The sequence below is a fragment of the Meles meles genome, chromosome 15, assembly GCF_922984935.1.
Source record: "Meles meles chromosome 15, mMelMel3.1 paternal haplotype, whole genome shotgun sequence".
Taxonomy (NCBI): Eukaryota; Metazoa; Chordata; class Mammalia; order Carnivora; family Mustelidae; genus Meles; species Meles meles.
The window spans coordinates 52,677,927-52,700,107 of NC_060080.1; the positions used below are offsets into that span (position 1 = coordinate 52,677,927).

At 37.8% G+C, this 22,181-nt stretch overlaps 1 protein-coding gene across 6 annotated transcripts in view; it reads right to left on the reverse strand.

Moving 5' to 3' along the window:
- Positions 1-12,473: 12,473 nt before the first annotated feature.
- Positions 12,474-22,181, reverse strand: part of ZNF638 (zinc finger protein 638) — an 82,189-nt gene continuing 72,481 nt past the window's right edge. For 2 of the 6 annotated variants that reach the window (XM_045979228.1, XM_045979227.1), the window contains exons 23-28: positions 21,714-21,779; positions 19,182-20,145; positions 18,559-18,678; positions 15,406-15,504; positions 14,400-14,518; positions 12,474-12,853 (exon numbers count right to left, since the gene is read on the reverse strand). In XM_045979228.1, the coding sequence (XP_045835184.1) occupies positions 12,788-12,853; positions 14,400-14,518; positions 15,406-15,504; positions 18,559-18,678; positions 19,182-20,145; positions 21,714-21,779 (1,434 nt within the window). In that variant the 3' untranslated portion in view covers positions 12,474-12,787. The remainder of the gene's footprint in view (positions 12,854-14,399; positions 14,519-15,405; positions 15,505-18,558; positions 18,679-19,181; positions 20,146-21,713; positions 21,780-22,181) is intronic. The other 4 variants (XM_045979230.1, XM_045979233.1, XM_045979229.1 and 1 more) reach the window with 3 other exon arrangements.

The following is a 22,181-nucleotide window of genomic DNA, read 5'->3' on the forward strand; positions in this document are numbered from 1 at the left end:
ATATATGATCAATGCAACCCCAGAGTCTAATTTTTTTTAATAATTTTTTAATAAACATATAATTTATTATTAGCCCCAGGGGTACAGGTCTGTGAATGGCCAGGTTTACACACTTCACAGCACTCACCATAGCACATACCCTCCCCAATGTCCATAACCCCCTCCCCCTCTCCCAACCCCACCTCCCCCCAGCAACCCCCAGTTTGTTTTGTGAGATTAAGAGTCACTTATGGTTTGTCTCCCTCCCGATCCCGTCTTGTTTCATTTATTCTTTTCCTACCCCCCAAACCCCCCACATTGCATCTCCAAGTCCTCATATCAGGGAGATCATATGATAGTTGTCTTTCTCCGATTGACTTATTTCGCTAAGCATGATACCCTCTAGTTCCATCCACGTCGTCGCAAATGGCAAGATTTCATTTCTTTTGATGGCTGCATAGTATTCCATTGTGTATATATATACACCACATCTTCTTTATCCATTCATCTGTTCATGGACATCTAGGTTCTTTCCATAGTTTGGCTATTGTGGACATTGCTGCTATAAACATTCGGGTGCACGTGCCCCTTCGGATCACTACGTTTGTATCTTTAGGGTAAATACCCAGTAGTGCAATTGCTGGGTCATAGGGTAGTTCTATTTTCAACTTTTTGAGGAAACTTCATGCTGTTTTCCAGAGTGGAATGCACCAGCTTGCATTCCCACCAACAGTGTAGGAGGGTTCCCCTTTCCCGGAGTCTAATTTTTAATATTGTTTTTGAAATAGTGCTAGGTCCACTGGAATTTGCAAAGAAATGTACTAGAAAGTCCTGTGCATCCTTCCCTTAATTCCGTTATCATTTTAAATAACTATAGAATTACACTCAGATCAACAAATGGCATTGGTACAGCCCATAAAGCTTTTAAAGTTTCACCAGTTACATGTGCCTTCATTTATGTATGTATGCACACTATGCCATCTTGTCGTGTAGCCTGGCACAACTACCACAATGATCAGGCTACTCAACCATGCTACCACAAGACTCCTTCCTGTTGGAGAACCCGGGTTGCTCAGTGGGTTAAGCCTCTGCCTTCGGCTCAGGTCATGATCTCAGGGTCCTGGGATCGAGCCCTACATCAGGCTCTCTTCTCAGTGGGGAGCCTGCTTCCCCCTCTCTCTGTGCCTGCCTCTCTGCCTACTTGTGGTCTCTCTCTCTCTCCATCAAATAAATAAAATCTTTAAAAAGAAAAAAAGACTCCTTCCTGTTAACCTCTTTATACCTACACCCATCCTCAATCCCTGTCAATAACTAATCTGTCCTCCCTGATTGTTATTTCATGAATGTTACACAAATGGAATCGTGTGGCATGCATATCTTGATAGGCGTTTTTAACTTAGCATAATTTCTTCAAGGTTCATCTAAGTTATTAGTGTATAAGTGTATTAGTATTTGGTTTCTTATTGCTGAATAGTATGTCGTAGTATGTATGTACCGCTGTTTGTTTAATCATTCACCCATTGAAGGATATTTGGGTAGTTTCTAGTTTGGGACTATTATAAACAAAGCTGCTATGAATATTCATGTACAATTCTTGTGTAAAAGTCAGTCTTCATTTCTCTGGCATAAATGCCTGAGTGCAAGTGTCGGGTCATATGGTAAATCCATTTTTGTTACAGTCCCATCAGCAAATATGAGTAACTCAGTTTCTCTGAACACTTTCCAGCATTCGCTATTATCCCTATTTTTCATTTTAGCCATTTGGATACTTGTATAATGATACCTCATTGTGACTTTAATTTGCATTTCTCCAACAGCTAATGATGTTAAACATCTTTTCACGTGTTTGTGATCTCTATATTCTCTTGGGGGAAATGTCTTATGTCTTCTGCTGACGTTCTAACTGGATTTTTAAAAAAGTTCCTGAGACTTCTTTATACATTCTAGGGATAAAGTCCTTGTTGGGTAGGTGATTTGTAAATATTTTCTGCTAGTCTATAATATGTCCTTCCATCCTTTTAACTAGGTCTTTTGCAGAACAAGTTTTCACTTTGATGAAATGCAATTTACCCATTTTTTTTTCCTCTTATGGATTGTGCTTTGGGTATCAAGTCCAAGAACCTTTGCCAAGTGCTAGATTTTTAAGATTTTTCTTTATGCTCTTTTCTAAAAGTTTTATAATTTTATGTTTTAGGTTAAGTTTTACATTTAAATCCATGATCCCTTTTGAGTTTTTAATATGTGTGCAGTTTAGCTTGAGGTTCATTTTTTCTGATGAATGTTCTGCTGAGGGTACTCTCCAGCACCATTTACTGAAAAGGTTACTCCTCTTCTATTGAATTGCCTTTGCTTCTTTGTAAATAATTGGGAATATGTACATATATATGTACATATATGTGTACACACATATATACATTTATGTATATTTATATGTAATATATTAATATTTATATATATATTTAAGATTTTATTTGTCAGGGAGACACAGTGAGAGGGAACACAAGCAGGGGGAGTGAGAGAGGGAGAAGCAGGCTTCCCGCCGAGCAAGGAGCCCTACGCAGGGCTTGATCCCAGGACCCCGGGATCATGACCCGAGCCGAAGGCAGATGCCCAAGAACTGAGCCGCCCAGGCACCCCTAATTGTGTATATTTGTGTCGATCTATTTCCAGATTTGTTCCATTCATCTATGTGCTTTTCCTCCTGCTAATATCTCATTTTCTTGATTACTATACCTATATAGGAAGCCCTAACATTGGAAACTGACTCTTCTAACTTTATTCTTCTTTTTCAAGGTTGTCTTGGCTATTTTAGGGCTTTTCTTTTCCCACATAAACTTTAGAATAAGTTTATGTCTACAAAAATACTGCTGAAATTTTGATAGGATTGCATAAAACCTATAGAACAATTTAGTGGAGAATTAACATCTTTACAATGTTGAATTTTTCAATCGATTGAATGTAATACATCTCTCCACTTATTTAGGTCTCCCTTAATTTCTTTCATTAATATTTTATAATCTTCATTACCTAAATCTATCCATGTATTGGATACATGGTACATTTATACCTGATAATTCTTTGGAGCAAATGTAAATGGTACTGCATTTTTAAAACTTTGGGGTTTTGCTTGTTTTCAGTATATAGAAAGAACAAGGAATTTCTATGTTGCTCTTGTATCTTACTGGACTCGTTAGTTCTAGAAGTTTGTTATAGATTCCTTGGAGTTTTCTACGTAGACAATCATATCATCTCCAAGTTTTATTTCTATTTTCCAACCTGTATGCTTCTTTTCCTCTTGGATGTTTGAACATGTAGTAAGTACTATGCTGAACAGAAGCAGTGAGAATGAACATTCTTGCATTGTTCCCAGTCTCAGAGGGAAAGCATTTGGTCTTTCAACATTAAGTATGATGCTAGTTATAGATTTTGTTTGTTTTGATAAGTCCTCTTTATGAGATTGATGAAGTTCCCTTCTATTTTTAGTGTACTGAAAGTTTTTATCATTAGGTGTTCAATCAATTGATTTATCATTTTTTTCCTTCCTTAGCCTGATGATATGCTGGATTACACTGATTAAATTTCCAGTATTGAATCAGCCTTGAATATCTGGAATAAATCATTCATAAAATGATGGGAAGTATTCTTTTATTTTCTGGAAGAGACTGTGTTTTGTTACAAATTCCATTTTAGGATTATTCAGGTTCTTTACTTCATCTTGGCGTAATTTTTTAAAAATATTTTATTTATTGATTTGACAGAGAGAGAGGTCACAAGTAGGCAGAGAGGCAGGCAGAGAAAGAAGGAGAAACAGGCTCCCCACTGAGCAGAGAGCCCAATGCGGGGCTCGATCCCAGGACCCTGAGATCATGACCTGAGCCGAAGGCAGAGACTTAAACCACTGAGCCACCCAGGCGCCCCTTTCTTGGCTTAATTTTAATGGTTTGTGATTTTCAAGAAATTTGCCCATTTTTCTAAGTTGTCAAATTTGACTATAGTTTTTCATGGTATTCTTTTAATATTCTTTTGATAGCAGCAGGATCTCTGGTGGTATTGTTTCATTCCTGATATTAGTAATTTGTGTCTTTTTGTTAATATTTTTTTTTAATTTAAAGATTTTTATTTTAGGGGCACCTGGGTGGCTCAGTGGGTTAAAGCCTCTGCCTTCGGCCCAGGTCATGGTCCCAGGGTCCTGGGATCGAGCCCCGCATCAGGCTCTCTGCTCAGCAGGGAGCCTGCTTCCCCTCCTCTCTCTGGCTGCCTCTCTGCCTACCTGTGATCTCTGTCTGTCAAATAAATAAATAAAATCTTAAAAAAAAAAAAAAAGATTTTTATTTTATTGGTTTGACAGAGAGAGAGATCACAAGTAGGCAGAGAGGCAGGCAGAGAGAGAGGGGGAAGCAGGCTCCCGGCTGAGCAGAGCCCGATGTGGAGCTCAATCCCAGGGCTCTGGGATCATTCTCTTTGTTAATCTTGCTAGAGGTTTATCAATGTTTTGTTTTTGAGGGACTCATTATGTGTAATTTCCCCCTTTTTCCTCTTTTCAATTTCATTGATTTCTGCTAACATTTCCTTCTGATTGCTTTGGGCTTATTTTGTTCTGCGTTTCTTGAGCTATGTACTTATTTCGATATTTCTTTATAATGTAAGTACCCAGTGCTATAAATTTTCCTCAGTACTTTATTAGCTGTATCTCAAAGATTTTAATGTTTCCATCTTCATTCATTTCTATATATATTTTGAGACTTCTTTTACTCATGGATTATTTGTACGTGTGCTGTTTATTTTCCAAATGTTTGGTGATTTTCCTATTGTCATTGTGTTGATTTCCAGTTTGATTTCATTATGGTCAGAAAATATGTTCTGTATGACTGCAATTTTTTTTTTAAGATGTATTTATTTATCTGACAGTCAGAGGTCACAAGTAGGCAGAGAGAGAGGGGGAAGCAGGCGCCCCACCAAGCAGAGAGCCCGATGTGGGGCTTGATCCCAGGACTGTGAGATCATGACCTGAGCTGAAGGCAAAGGCTTAACCCACTGAGCCACCCAGGCACCCCATGTATGACTGCAATTCTTTTAAATGTGTCAATATTCGTTTTATAGCCCAGATTATGGTCTATATTCATGTATGTTCCATGTGTACTTGAAAAGAATGTATATTCTATTGTTTGATGTTCTATAAATATCAGTCTGATCCTAGATTTCATCATGTTGTTCAGTTCTTCTGTATCCTTGCTGATTTTCTCTAGCAGCTCTATCGATCAGTTGGTGAGGGTGGGGAGTTGAAGTCCCCAACTATAACTGGATTTGTCTATTTCTCCTTTTAGCTCTATCAGTTTTTACTTCATGTATTTTGAATCTTTGTGGTTTGATCCATACACCTTTAAGATTGCTTTATCTTCTTGGTGGACTGACCGTTTTATCATCACGTATTGTCCCTTACTGTCTCTAGTAATACACTTTGCTTTGAAGTCTAATTTATCGGATATTAATATAGTCAGCCCCTCCCTTTTTTTGTAATCAGTGTTAGCCCAGTTTCAAAGGTCAATTTCCTAAAGACACTCACAGTACCAATTATTTTAACAGTCTGAGCCCCAATAAGAAATAGATGGCACTCTGATAGGTAAATTGAGGAACACTTTATTTTAATAAAGGGACTATTTAAAAAGGAAAAAAAAAGGAGGGGGACTATTTATAAAGGTGTGGGCAGGCTATAGGAGAACCACAACCAGCAGTTTCAGCACACAAGGACAAGAAGCAGTATTTATTAGTTACTGGAAGCCAGAAGGAGAGTCCTCTAAAGAATGCAACCTTGAGGGGCGCCTGGGTGGCTCAGTGGGTTAAAGCCTCTGCCTTCGGCGCAGGTCACGGTCTCAGGGTCCTGGGATCGAGCCCCGCGTCGGGCTCTCTGCTCAAGCGGGGAGCCTGCTTCCTCCTCTCTCTCTCTGCCTGCCTCTCTGTCTACTTGTGATCTCTCTCTCTGTCAAATAAATAAATAAAATCTTAAAAAAAAAAAAAGAAGAAGAATGCAACCTTGACAGAAACACTGATCTTTGGTTGAGGATCAAAGCCAGAATGAGGGCGATTCTGCAGGGAACCAAGGAGAAACACCTTGACCTCACTTCCTCTGTTCCATCTCCTGCTCTGGCTCATTTGTTCAAATCCAGTGAGAAGTGAGGAGGATGGGGTCCACATGGGTTAGCCTCCTGGGGCAAAGAGCAGGATGGCAAAGGGTGGAGAGTGAATCTGGTGAGGCAAACAAAATATCTGACAGTTTCTCACCAGAAGGACCCTGAGCTGCTAACTTTTCTCTTGGATTACCTCTAAGTTTTTAAGACCTGAATTTTAGGGATAGAACTGTAACTAAAATTACCTAAAAATGGAACTGGCCACAGAAGAAACCCCCAAGACCTGGAACTATACTCCTTCAGCGGACAGCCAGTGGTGGGAAGTCCTGGTGAATCTTCAAGCATTTAAGGACTGGCCTTGGTAACCTCTGAAGTTCCCCCCAGCACCAAGGTTCTACTGCTGAGAAAGCTGCAACACAATAGACTACAAATGTGGAAACCCTAGTCAGCGTGGAGGTCCTGAGGAATTAGATGGGAGTGCAGAGGAAGCAGATCAGTGCTGTCCCGGGGCACAACAGAGGCATTCTCTGTGACAATGTTTGGAGCATGGCTGGGAAGATTAGCAAGGGCAGACTACTGGACATTGGTCACAAATGAGTAAGAAAAGCAGCAGTTACTGCATTATACAAAAACTGTAAATTAAACTGTTCTATTCCATCAGCACTGAAGTGGATGGCAACATCTGGAACAGTGACTTTACTAAACAGGGGATTTCATCTCAAAAACTTTTGCAAATTTTCTGACAATGGAATAAAGTTCAAATTCCCTGGGTCAACATCCAGAGCTGTATGAGTTTAAGAAAAACCCTGGTGAAACTGACTTAAAAACACTGAGGTAGGGCGCCTAGGTGGCTCAATCAGTTAAGCATCTGCCTTTGGCTCATCTGTACCCCAATGTTCATAGCAGCAATGGCCACAGTCGCCAAACCGTGGAAAGAGTCAAGATGTCCTTCAACAGACGAATGGATAAAGAAGATGTGGTCCATATACACAATGGAATATTACGCAGCCATCAGAGAGGATGAATACCTAACTTTTGTATCAACATGGACGGGACTGGAGGAGATTATGCTGAGTGAACAAGTCAAGCAGAGAAAGTCACTTTCACTTACTTGTGCAGCATAAGGAATAAAATGGAGGACATTAGGAGAAGGAAAGGAAAAGTGAACTGGAGTAAATTGGAGGGGGAGACAAACCATGAAAGACTATGGACTCTGAGAAACAAACTGAGGGTTTTAGAGGGGAGGGGGTTGGGGGAATGGGTGAGCCTGGTGGTGGGTACTGAGGGCACGGACTGCATGGAACACTGGGTGTGGTGCATAAACAGTGAAATTTGTAACACTACAAAAATAAAATTTAAAAAGTATCCAACATTAAAATTTAATTAGAATGTATAGTCTATTGACATTTAACAAAATTACTGATACGGTTGGGCACAAGTCTACCATCTTTAAGTTTTCTATGTCTCTTCAATCCTTTATTCTCCTTTTCCTGTCTTTTTTTGGGTTAGACTAATTCTTAGTAATCCATTTGCATTTTTCAAGTGGTAGAGATCCTTACTAATTACAGTCTATCTTGAGTCAGTATCACACCACTTTAGAAATAATGTAAAAACTTACAACAGTGTAATCCCATTTTGGTCTTTAATCCCCCTCCTTTGTCATTTTACTTCTCATATGTTAACTCTTGATACCTGTATCATTCAGTAAGCACTTAGCATAGGCAAAATTGTCAAGTAACTTTTTATGCTCATGTTCTCATGTAAGCCCTTGGAGAGGACAGGAACATGGTTTATATACATATATACACATTCATACACACTTTAAGTTCAGCACCTACCTCATAAGCCTGTAATGTTTTGCTGATGAAGGTTTATAGATGTCAAAGTAGAATAAAGCATATTGTCAGTGGTTCTCCTTATAGATTAACAATCATTATAAAGACATAGGTATTAAAAACTGATTATTCCAGATATGAATCCGCTTATATATATAAAAAATGTATTACAAAACTAACAAGGAACAGTTACTTACATTAGGGAGGGAAGTGATAGGATGGAGTAAGAAAGGAGCTATACTTCTTTGAATATACCATGTTTTTACTAGTGTGACTTTAGAACCATGTGAAAAGCCTTTTGTAACATAAATTTTAAAATGTAGCCCCAAAAATCAAGATAAAATTAAACAAATGAACCTCAAAGGTAATCTACAAGGTAGCGTAACTACTAAAGGACTATTTCAAGTGACTTAAAAATCCCATCAATCTGATGTCCTTGAGAATTATAATACATGATGTAAGACAAATAAAATCCAGATTTAAGAAAGAAGAGATAAAAGCCTGAAAGTCCCAAATTTGAACCAGAAGTGTCAGTATGACAATGATGCACTTCATCATAAAAACAAAACGTACATTTCCAAGTTCTGTCCACTGAAAGGCAACAACCAAAACAGAAGCAATGACCATCCTAAGGAGCCACTTTTCCTGAAAGAGATGGCTGACTTCAGCCATCACACTTTCTTCTACAGCAGAAAGTGTGCAAAACCTCTATATATGGAGAGCAAGGAACCCAGGAAAAGTTAGTCATGTCATGTCAGAAAGAATGAGGAGTCATAGGAAAAAGGCCCAAAATATGTCAATTTGAGCATCAATAAGGCTACTGCTGTAAAGGTTTGCAACATTCAATATTAAAATTCATGAGTTCAAGTTAATACCTACATAAAAAGAGTTTACCATATTCGGTGGGTGCCAACAAAACAACTCATTTTGAGAAAATGTTAAGTAAAGGAAAAGCATCAAATACTTAAGCCGTTCTTTTTTTTTTTAAAGATTTTTATTTATTCATTTGACAGAGATCACAAGTCTGCAGAGCAGCAGGCAGAGAGAGAGGGGGAAGCAGGCTCCCTGCCAAGCAGAGAGCCCGATGTGGGGCTTGATCTCAGGACCCTGAGATCATGACCTGAGCGGAAGGCAGAGGCTTATCCCACTGAACCACTCAGGCGCCCCTACTTTAGCCGTTCTTAAAGGATACCACTGAGTAACCAAAGAGCAGTTGAGAGAAGTTTCTCTTTTCAGGGAGTATTCTAGCTTACACAAGGAGAAATATACAAATTAAAATATCACCATTTTGCAATCCCCAGTGAATAAATATACATCTAGGCTTTAAGCATCAACTTCTATGAAAATCCCAAAGAAAACAATCAGATACTTTGTGCCTGCTGATCAGGAAGACCACATCACTGTCAGAAGCAGTCTTGACAAAAAGAAAAACCAAATTCCAAACACATTTCCATATTCAACTACAAATTCGAAAGATATCAGACAACAGAGGAATATACTAAAACTATACTATGGGTTGCAATCAGCAAAATCCAAACTGTGAGGAACGCTTTCAGCAGTGTTTCTCAAACTATGTGATCAATCAGCTTATATTTCCTTTCCTTTTTTCCCCCTATTTCCAATCCATCAGAGATCATTTGTAAAATACAAATAAGTACAGAAGCCTAAAACCCCATATTTAAATTAGCATATCCAACAAATAGATATAAAGTCACCATCAAACTGCAACAAGGTTTCTAGACACTCAATTTCTGTAAGTCAACTCGAAGTCGCATACTTCGTGGACCAGTATCAGATTCCAAGACTACATTTTGAGCAGAACAGATTTATAGAACCAAGTATCTCATTTATCTTAATTCCAAGAAGAGAAGAACATCCTTTCAAACTGTTTTTTGTTTTTTTTTTAAAGATTTTGTTTATTTGAGAGAGAGAGCGAGCAGGGCAGAGGGAGAGTGAGCAGCAGAATCCCCACTGAGCAGGGAGCCTGATGCAGGGAGCTGAAGGCAGACACTTAACTGAGCTACCCAGGCACCCTGAGAACATCCTTACGTTAAAAATAATTAAAAAGACCTATCCAGCTAGTCACAGTGTATGACTTTGTTCAGATCTCTTCAGTAAAACAAAAAAATCACTTATGAAACATTAGAAAATTTGAACTGGATTTAAATACGGAGTATTTTTAATGATGTTATTACTTAAAAAGAATCCTTATCTTTTAGAAACATAATGAAATGTGTATGGGTAAAATGACATGCTGAGATTTCCTTTAAAATATAAGAGAAGTAAGAGTGGACATATATGTATTTGGTTTTGAGTTGATAACTGCTGAAACTACGTAATTAGTATATATGGGTAGATTATACTATTCTCTTCAATACGCTTTTTTCACATCCGAATATTAAAATAAAATTTAAAGTTTTTAAAATCTGGCTTTCTTTTTTTAAAGAATTCACAAGAGTTTTGGAGAGGCAGCCAATTCTCATAGCATTCTGTGCCAGAAACGGTAAAACTAAAAACTTTTATTAGAGGTGGTGCTGAATGCAATCTTTTATTGCTTTGGTGTCTAGATGATGAAATGATAGAAACTTTAGAAGCTATTACACCCTTAACCAACCAGTAAGCAAACTGCTATGTATATGATATTATGTATGTGTAGTGTGAATAAGGGAGGGAGGTATTTCAAGGTTTCCTGGAAAGAGTGCAGAACAATTCTAAAATTGTATGTGAAGAGTCTGTGTTTATTTTTAGCAAAACTCATGTATTTGAAGACCTAGGATAAAAATTCCCACTCCTCCATACAGGAACATTATTTATTTACTACGTATAGCTAACCATCAACATGTCACTAAAACAAAAATCACCCCTACCACTTTTATGCTTTAGCAAATCCTTTTATTCCAATACAGAATCCCAATTTCCACATAACTAATTTGAAAGAAATAAAGAGTTTCACACATTTTTTTAAAGATTTTTTACGAGAGCATGAGCTGGGGGGAGGGCCTAAGAGGGAGAGAGAAGCAGACTCCCCACTGAGTAGGGAGCCCATGCAGGGCTCAATCCCCAGCCCCGAGATCATGACCTGAGCCGAAGGTAGATGCTTATTAACCAACTGAGCCACCCAGCTACCCCTCACACTTAATTTTTTAAAATTAAATTCCGAGGTTGGTCCAGACAAGATTAAAGCTCATATGGTATCTGATTTTTAAAAGCTTTCCCCTAAGGAAAAGATTCCAAAATGTAAGATTCTTACTTAATCTGACCATGCTGCTTTAGCTTGCTTCCAGCAACTTACTCTCCAAACTTTTTTTTTAAAAATTCTATTTATTTATTTGACAGAGAGAGAGATTAGAAGTAGGCAGAGAGGCAGGCAGAGAGAGAAGGGGAAGCAGGCTCCCTGCTGAGCAGAGCCCAGTGTGGGGCTTGAGATCTTGGAGATCTTGACCTGAGCCGAAGGCCGAGGCTTAAACCACTGAGCCACCCAGGGGCCCCTTATTCTCCAAAATTTAAAAGCTCTTCTCTCTCTTACTACTTGACTCACCTATCAGGGATTTTTTTTTTTTTTTTTTAAAGATTTATATATTTGAGAGAGCACGCACAAAGAGAGCGGGGGTGGAGGGGGGTGGGGGGCAGAGAGAGAGGGAGTCTTAAGGGTGCGACCTGAGCCAAAACCAAGAGTCGGATGCATAACCAGCTGTGCCACCAAGGTGCCCCTCACCTACAAGGGTTTAATTATAGCAGACTCCTGGCATTCATAAGCCACGCCCTCCCCACCCCCTCAATCCTTAGTCTATGGCATGTCACAGTCCGTTGTTTTGCTCAGGCTGTAGCTAAGACTGAACCTAGTGTGCAATGAATGAGTTTGGTGGGCAACAACAAGAAGTTGCTGCTTTTTGTTCTTCACTCCACTCTGCTCATTGTGAGGTAATCTGCTACATGTGACAGGACTAAGAGATCTAAAAAAGTAGTAATTTTTCATTTCCTTCCATTCTCTATTATTAACTGGTATACTCTAATCTTGGAAAAGCTGAGAAATCTGATATTAAAGCAATTCAAAGTCAGCAGGCCTATGTCTGAAGCACGCCTAATCTAAAAATTCACAGCACAGGGCTGTGTCCTGCACCCAACAAGCACTGAATTATTTTTTTGCACCTTTACAACTTTTAACAAACATATTAAATAATAATTTAAACAGTTTAAAAGCAACTGCAGCGGCTCACAGGAAGTAAAGGCTGCTCTGTCTTTGTAGTTTTTCAAGTTAATACTAAATGACTTGCTAGAAGCTAACTCAAATGGGTCCTGGCAGAAACTAGATGTTACCACAAACAGAAAAAAAGATATTCCTAACACACTGAAAACAACAAGCAGTTTTACTCAAACCTATCTGGGGTCAATTATATGTAATCTAATTTCATCCAGAAAAGTTAGGAATTTTAAGAAATCTTTGACCTATACATGAATGGTTGAAACAAAGTGCAACTCTGCTCTGCCAAGACTTCCAGTAATATATGAAGAATCCCTAAACAAGTCACAAGGGTCTCTTGTCTGAAATCAGAGGCACACAAGTCTTTAATAAATCAGTCACAAACGCAAGACGGTATTTTAAATATACAGTAGGAACATTTATTTTAACACTTCTAAAAGATACTTCTCCATGCCTGATGATTTGATATAAAAATCAAACACATCATACTTTCCCCATCAGTCTTTCCACATCAAGGGCAATCAGAAATTTGTACAACATGAATATTTGCTTCTGAAACAAAAATTACAAATTAAGTGATAACAAAAATACACAAATCAACTGGACCCTAAACAAATTTCTAATGACGTCTTTCCCCTTTCCCCCAATCACCTAGAACTTCTTTCTTCAGCCTCATTCTGCTCCTTTTCCTTTCTTTGCTTGGCCATGAACTTCTGTTAAAAAAAATTTGCAATATAAAATATCTATTAGGTATTGCTCTGCTGTGTGTGAAAATATATCTAATATATTTCACTGAATTTATAATTTATAAGAGCCTGATCCTACAAAACAGAGATTAGAAACACAGTGCCTTACATTAACATTCTTTCCTTCCATTCACCAGTCATCTGATACTTATGACATACCAGGCATTACGCTGGTGCTTGGGGATTCAGTGGTCAACAAGATAGGTAAGGCCCTTTACCTCATGGAGCTTACATTCTAGTGGGGGAAGAGAAACAATAAAAGAATAAATAAATAAGACAAATTTTCGTGCTGGTAAGCACTATAAAGGAAAGAAATACAATAAGGGAAGTGACTGAGGTAAACCCTTCTTGGCAGTAGGAGGGAGTTTTGTACTTCTAGCTAGGTCTGTCTTAGGCAAAAGTCCTTCTGGGAAGATGACATTTGAGTCTAGACTTAGCTAAAAGTGGGGAAGAGGCAGCTATCATTAAATTTTTCAAGGAAAAGAAGTGGGACTGGGAGAGGGCAAAAGGAACAGGGATATAAAGGTGCAAAAGTAACAAAGGGGCCTTTTATATGAATGAAACAAAAAAATGAGAGCACCAGAAAAACTGCAACATAGTGAGTAATAACAGAGAGTGAGGCCAGAGAAACAGAAAGGAATCAGATCACGTAGGGCTTTACAGACCTACAAGAAGGAATTCTGTGTATTATTCCTACAAAGCCAGTGGAAATTTTAAATGGAAAAATGACACAACAAAGAGCATAGACAGTATAGCATAATGGTTAAGGGTTTGAAGCTAGAATAGAACAGAGCTAGGTTAAAATCCTAAGTCTGCCATTAACCTGCTATGTGATCTTGGGATTAGATACTCTTTAAGCCTTTTTTCCTACCTTTAAAATTGGAATGATTAAAAAAAAAAGTAATAAAAAAGTCTGGAATGATAGCATCTACCTCATAATGCTGATGGGGAGGGTATTAAATAAGCTTCCAGCAAATAACAACTCAATGTTAGCTGAATGTCGGTACCACAAATTCAATCAAACATTCAGGAGGAATCAGAACCACTGCTTCAACTATGGCTAATGATGATTCTCTAAAGGAGCACTTCCTAAAGATTAGTACAACTTAAAAGGGGGGTTAGGGGTGTCATTAAATCAGTTTAGGAAATGGGTTAAATAAAGTTAAACAGATTCTGACTAGACAATTCACAAATTTTAGTATGTTATTCGTCTGTTGACTCTGCAAGGGGCCATCAGAATACATGGTTTCCCACACTTTAATGGAGAGTTACTCAGGACTAGTGATCTGCAGAATCTACCCTGGGGAATGCTGTCAGAGGAAAAGGAATAAAGACTAGACATTCCTTGCACTATACAGTGAAGACTGAACTTTTGAACTACAGAGGAATAAACTGGCACAAATCTTCAAAAGTTCTCCCGAAGGAAAAGAATATACGTTCTGGGTGAACACTTAAGTAGTCTGATTATAATACCACCTGGAGTATTTTATGAGGTGTTAAGAAAAAAATTTACCTCTGTATTTTGCTTATGACGTGTACTCTTGCAGTGATTTGTCATTGCTTTTTCACCTGAGTAGAAGAGGGAACAAATTGGGCAGAAGAATCCAGCCTTCGGTACAAGGAAGTCTAAATCTAGAGGACAGAAGAAAGGGGGGAAAGAGAATGGAGGGAAATTAATATCTACGGCTGTGTTAATCAAGTTCTCTAAACATGACAAACATGCTAATCATAGTATATACTTTTATAAACATAATATATATGGCTAAGTATCTAGGGATCAAGAGCAATTAAGCCTTTAATCACAAAACCAAGGGCTTCACTTATTTATTTTAAAGATTTTATTTATATATTTGACAGAGAGGGAGACAGAAAGAGTGTGAACACAAGCAAAGGGAGAGGGAGAAGCAGGCTGAGCAGGGAGCCTGATGTATGGCTCCGGACCATGACTTGAGCCGAAGGCAGATGCTTAATGACTGAGCCACCCAGGCACCCCGAGAGCTTTATTTTTTGAACATATTCTGTAATACTCTAGAGCCACCAGGATATCGTGAAATTTCTTCAGAATAGCAATTCGTTGAAAAAGAATCTAATGGTGTTTTTGAAATGAACATCTTTGGAATCCCATTATAATAAAAGCAGAAAAAAGGCAGAACGATGGGCAACTATTTGCCTGAGGAATATGCTGAGTAAATGAATATGGTGCTCCTTTAGCCCGTTTTAGCTGGCCACAGTCTGCTAGCTTTTCATCATGTTTACTTTACTAAAATTTCTGCCTGGGCAAGTATAACTTAGCTCTTACCACAGCAACAAAGAAAGTACCAGGAATAAAAAAAAAAAAAAAAAAAAAAAAAGACTTATCCCAGACTTTTAAGAATGGGGAAAAAAAAAAAATCCTTGCTAGGTAAAAAAACCCATTTCTGTTTTCAGAAATGCCAATAGTCATCTAAACAACAGAACACTTACTATGGTACTGAATTTTTATTTCATATGGATAAGGAAAAATGTCATGTTTACTTTACCTTCAGGGACATCCGGTACCACTGATTTCCCTAAAGAAGAGTCCTCAATCTTCTTACGTTTTCGTTCTGGTTCTGAATCCTTTAATCCAGATTCATCAACTAAAATCATTAAAATTTTTCAAGGAAAAGAAGTCATTCAAAATACATGTACAGTATGTAAAGCTAACACCAGATCATCCCTGCTTCAAAGTTAATTTATGGCTCTTCTCTCTAAGTAAACCTTCCTTGGCTGATCCCATTGGACCACTCTTCCAAGATTCTTCGATGTTAGGGAAAAAAACAGACTAAAGCTAATAGCATATTTTATTTATATATTGTTCTCAAAAGAACTTAAAGGGTAATGGAAGAAGTTCAAGCTCTGTAATTACTGTCAAGAGTTAACTAGTGTATGGAAAGGGCTGGGGTAGGAAAAGAGTGTGGATTGGAGGAGGAAAGCACATGGGTAGAAAATATTCTCATGCACTGTACTGAGGCCCTCCCAATCAAAAAATACTGAGCCTACACTGATAAAGACCCCTGTCCAACAGGATCACAAGTGATGTCACAAATGTTCAAGTCCACCAAAGTAAATAACATGTAAGAAACATGCAGTTTTGGCAGACTCTGCATAATATGATCGTGGGAAAGACAAGAAAGGAAACTGGTTCCAAGCAATCCTGGTCACCCTCAGTAGCTATTAATATCTTTTTGTTACATGGTAGCTACCAAGTCCCTTTCACATATATACCCTTCGTTTAGCTTTTATCTCCTGTGAGATAGGCAGGTTAAATCACCATTATCCTTATTTCTTTTTCTTTTTTTTTTTTAAAGATTTATTTATTTATGTATTTGACAGAGAGAGAGCACAAGTAGGCAGAGGCAGGTGGCGGGGGGGGGGGGGGGCGGCCCTGCTGAGCAGAGAGCCCTGCTGAGCAGGATGCAGGGCTCCATCCCAGGATCCTGAGATCATGACCTGAGCCAAGGCAGAGGCTTAACCCACTGGGCCACCCAGGTGCCCCTATCCTTATTTCGTCATAGATGGAGAACTCAAAACCAAGACATAAGAAACTGGTATGGCCAAGGCTACAAGGTTTTTAAGTGACAGAGGTTAGGAGCAAAGTTTGTGACTTCAAGTTCAGTGTTCTCTTCATGCACCTGGGCTACTCTTGAACAAATCTTAGGGGATGGACAGGAACCATAAAATCGTTTTTTTTTTTTAAAGACTTTATTTATCTGACAGAGAAAGACACAGCGAGAGAGGGAACACAAGCAGGGCAAGTAGGAGAGGGAGAAGCAGGCTTCCCATAGAGCAGTCCAATGCAGGACTCAATCCCAGGACCCTAGGATTATGACCTGAGCTGAAGGCAGACGCTTAACGACTGCGCCACCCAGGTCACCCCATGAAATCATTATTTACTCCTCTCTTATTCCTTGTGTTTTGGTTTTTTACTGGTAATCAAGTCTTAAAGAGCTGACTTAAAAAAAAGGTCATCTCCCTTTTCTTGACTTAATTAAAATAGCCTCTAGTCTCTTCCTACAACAGTTTATTCCCTCATCAGAATTCTCAAACATATTTGCTCCTGTATGTTGTAATAATAAATATATGTTATATTTAATCATATAAATAATTAAATAGATTGGGACAAATACTTCAGGTTTAAAACTGTTTAGAAAATTACTTTTTCTTCAGCTAGGTTCTTCTATCAAACATATTGTCCATTAACAGAAATAAACAGGTATATAAGCAGTAAATAAGTCACTTTTCTCTATTCTTCAGTTGAGACAAGGCAGTTCTAAGAAAGCTGGTAGCTGCAAACAGAAATGCTGGGGCGAAAACACCCTCATGAAATCATGCTAGGAGCTATTTGTCAGATTACTAAACCACTACCTATGGCTTGGTATCAAGGAGAGGTTATGGAGAAGAACAAAGGAGTGTACCCACTTGGCCATGGGAGACAGCTTCAAGAAAGAACACATGATCAAGTAATGCATAATGCAGAGAAGTCAAGTAAGACTAAATAAGGAAAAAAAACTTAATAAATCAAGTTGGACAACAATCCAATAGGGGTTTATCAATATAAACTTCAGAACAGTAGTTTACAAAGAAGCCAAAATACATTCAGTTCATTGGGAGGAAGAAGTAAAAACAGGCGATTCCTTCCAGATACTTTCCTCTGAAAGGAAAAAGAGACAAGGTGGGAGCCAGAGGAGTCAAAGGTTAAGGGCATGGTTTTTTAAATGGGAAAGACTTGACTGTATTTTGTAGGTGACTTGTCAAGGAAGATAAAACAGAAGCTGGCAGAGAGTGGAAGCAAGGGTATCCAGGGAGGAATGAGCTGGTTAAAGCAGTACGTGATGCAGAGCGGGAAAAGACTTATATTACACCCGGTCAGGAAATGGGGAAGAAAGGAGGCCTGTAACAGATTGTGGAGCACCACTGACAGCCCAGCTGAGATCAGGTTCAATGAACTTGGACTCAATGAAGTTGGCAGTTTTTCCTTAGAGAAGACAGAACAGAAAAGCAAAAGGAAAGGAGGGTGCATCAAAGAGAACGTATGAAGGATCCCCTGTAGTGCTGTCTGAGTCACCCTAATAACTCATTTTTCGCTCTAACTCTGAACCTGTTAACTTGAGATCTGGAACTGTGTGCTTCTTTTCCTATCCTTCTATTATTTTTGCTATGAATATAATGGACACAATGACAAATATCTGAGGGACTAGAGTACCTCCCTTACTAGACACCAGTCCATATTTGTTTCAACATAAACTTTCTCAATGTTAAGACATCTTTGGCTGTCTGCACGGCAGCCTCCACAAAGCAAGGGATCTGGGTCCACAAATAAGAGCTGGATAAGCAGTGATTTCTACTTGATGCTGCAACATGGTCACAATAATCTTTCACCTGTATCATCTCCAATTTGTCATATTCTACTGTCACATTCTATCACAAAAGGGATTGTCTATTATTCTGTTATCCATTCCATTAAGTTCCATTATCTCTAAATTACAAAGACCAAAATCTTTATCCAGATAAGGCTGCTTTCCCCACCCCCACCCCCACTCTATTTCACTGTTTTTCTACTTCTTAGATGGTAGACCTTTAAGAACTTCAGCCACTACCTTGTGTTGGGTTACTCTCTACTCTGCTCCCCATTTCCATCAATCCTGCTTTACCTTCACAAATTTGGAAGGCCTCTTCACCTTTCCTTGGGTCTGTTGCAACAGCTTTTCCCGATGCTGGTGTTTTCCCAATTCTAACTCTCTTGGTTGGTGTTTTAGCTTTAAAGAGAAAGTCTGATTTATTGCTATAGTAATAGCATGCCATTCTTAGTTCAGAAGTTATTTCGATCTCCTTAAAGTGAGCTGAACCTATTACTCTATACCATCAAAATATTACTTAAAAGTGAAATGACACCTTTACAATTTTTTCTAAATCCTAAATCGGAGAAAAACTGGGAGGCAACCTGGTATAATATTCTTCTACTAATGAAAAGCTGTCTTTTCCAGTAACACAAATATACCATTTCCATTCTAACTTGGGCACTGTAGTTTACTTTTCAGCTTTGTCATCTTTTTTTGGAAATATGATAACTGAGGACAAAGTCTGCTCTGTAACTAAAAGCAATCTGTAAACTTGTTTGTATACATTCCTTTGGAAAATATCACAGGCCATCACTCTTCATTAACTTCTTATATCAATATAGGGACAATTATGAGTAATGCTACAACATCAAGTTTTAAAATTTTTAATGTAATCCCTTCATAAAGCAGAAAAATTACTACTTCTAAGTATCTACCTGCTAAGTGTCTTTGAATCACGGTTTTCAGATCCTCTTCCATAACATTCTCACTTATTGAACCAGCTTGGGAAAAGGCTTCAAGTTTCATCTTCCTTGAGTCCATAGCTCTCTTTTTCCTATCCCCTCTTTTATCTGTGGGATGGTCATTTCTGCTTTGTACTAACTCTGCTTTTAAATCATTGTCTCCATCTTCCTCTTCTCCAACTTCATCAACAGTAACAAAATTAAGCTCTTCTTTAAGGTTGTTAAAATCTGCCAGAGAGTCTTCGTCCTCTTCAGTTACTTCATCCAAAGTGACTAAATGCAGATCACCGCTGTCATCCTGTATTTCATCTACAGTAACTAAAGTAGAAGGGTCTTCAGGCATCTGGGAAGAAATGAACTCAATGGGATCCCTTCCAGTACTTCCCTCATCTCCTTTAGCATTTAAAGTGGCAAAAGTTAAGTCGGCTGACTCATTTAAAGGTAGCTCTTCAACTTCTCCAATTTCATCCACAGTTACCAAACGTTCCTGTTTGAGATCTTGCTCTTCAGCCACTGATAGTACAGTAACATCTTTAGGTTCACTGTGGGAAATGCAATCATCTTGATCAATTAACTCATCTAATGTAAGGAGTGAATTTGAATTTTTTACCATTTCTTCCATATTTATTTCTTCTTCATCAATTACTTCATCCACAGTGACTAGAGCTTGTGCTAGGTGTGCAGCTCCATCCTCCTCTTCCCCAATCTCATCCAATGTTACAAAAGATAATTCTCCCTCAACAACACGAGGGGCAGGAGTTTTCCCTTTCTTCTTCTTTAAGTTAAGTTCAGAGGAAGGGGTATTTTTGAGAGTGTCTTTTCTTTTTCCCTTTAGTGGGTTCTGCTTGGCTTGGAAAGTATTTACTTCTTCTATAACCTCATCCACAGTGACAAATTCATCCAAATTAAATGGAAATAATGGTTCCTGTTGAAGAGACTAAAAAGAAAAAAACAAAAACACAGACCCGTGAATAGAACCAATTACTGATAACTGGTTAGGTTCCAAATAGTCCCAGCAAATGTGCATGAAATATCATCTGTGAGAATTTCAGTGCAAAGAAGTTTCCTATAGGCTGGAATAAACTATTTTTTAAGGCCACACAATGAATTAGCTCTAATTCACAAAGCAAACAATACCAAAGGTAAAATCCTAATAATATCGCTAATTCTACCTATACTTAGATTCAGTTAAGACTGCATTTCCTAAATGATGTCCAGGTTTTTGAAATATGAAACACACAAAAAATACTACATTTGAAGTATTTATCAAACAATGTAGAGCATTTATCAAAGCACAATGTGAAAAATTCATTATTCCCTATTAAATGATATCTAACAAGTGTTCTAGGAGACTTACCCAGCTATTAGAAGCACCTTGAATGTAGCTAGAAAGTAAACAGCTAACTAGATGTAATCTAATTAGCTACCACAACATTAATATAAAACATTATACAACATTAATGTAATATATTAATATGTTAATGTTAAACAACAATATAAATATACATTAATATAAAGTTCACATTTAGAGGTTATATGAAAAAATTCTTACTAAGACTTAACGCCAAATATTGCCAATATTACTAAATAAGACTTAATGCCAAATGCACTTGAAAAAAAATACAGTATCTCTAATTTGAAAAATGGTGACACTACTAAAGAAAATAAATTCCCAGCAGGCTTCCTACAAATTTAGTATGCTATCAATGACTGATTACTAGCATATATAATGACATAAGAACATATACCCATCGCTTCTTGGCCTTTTGGCTAAGATCAAGTGTAGAACATATACCCAGTAATTTTGGGGGAAAGAAACATTTAAGCATTTATACTATCAATTTATACAATATATTTACAATCAATTAATAAATTGATAGTATAAATGCATCAATAAGCCAACAGAAACATCATACTTATTATGCTTCTTTTTTTTTATCCTTATTATGCTTCTTAAATTACTAACATTTCTCCTCTGTGCCCTGATAAAATGACTGAAAAAATATTCTATGAATGGAAAAACCTAAAATATCAAACAACAACAAAAATAACACATTTATTTGGCAGGAGAGTTTAGTACCAGGAAAGCAAATCTTAGATCCTATCCAGTTAGGTTAAACGGAGCCATTTCAAAAGGACCACCTGTTCGGAAGTTCCACAAAATGGCAAGGATTCTAGTCAAACACCAGCCTTCTTTAACACACATGATTCTATTGTGTTTATAACCTACTGCTGTCAATAAGAGATTGGAGGGATTTTTCTACTCTAATTCCTTTCCCATCCCTGCATAACTTTTTCCCCTTCACCATGAACACCAACAACTTAGCCTAGCTCAAGGTCAAAAAACAAACTGGTGGTAGGGTCAAAAATAAAATACCTCATTCCTGTCTCTTGCTCTGTTATCAAATTGATTATTATAGGAGAGAAACTAGTGGTAAGATAGATGAACTCTTCTGTGGAAGGATAGAATCAAAGGCTTATTAGTGTTAGTGAACTGTTTCTCACCTCCTTAGATTTGGAACTTCTACCAGTGGTGCTTTTAGGATTCTTAGTGTTTTGCCCAGCCAAGGTCTGAAATATTAAGTAAAAAATACAGAAAAATAGAATTTACATGGTTATGTTATTAATGTTCTTTTTTTAGAAAAAGAAACCAAACACCAAAAAATATCCAAACATATTCAATTATGCAAATAGTTAACAGGTATACCACACTAAGTCAACAATCATTTTAACAACATAGGCATCATCTGTGTAAGTTGTAGGTAAACTCAGTTTCACTGATCTTCTTCCCAATACCCACAATGTCTAAGTTAGGCAATCAGTAAGCCGACAAAGGAAGTTTCAATTAAAAGAGAAAACGGTTTCCCACTCAGAAGCAGAGTAGTAAATCACCTCAGGAGAGTCATTTTTTTTAAAGCACACCTGTATTTCTGACCACATTTTATCCAAACAATGCTTTTCAAACCTGTTAAT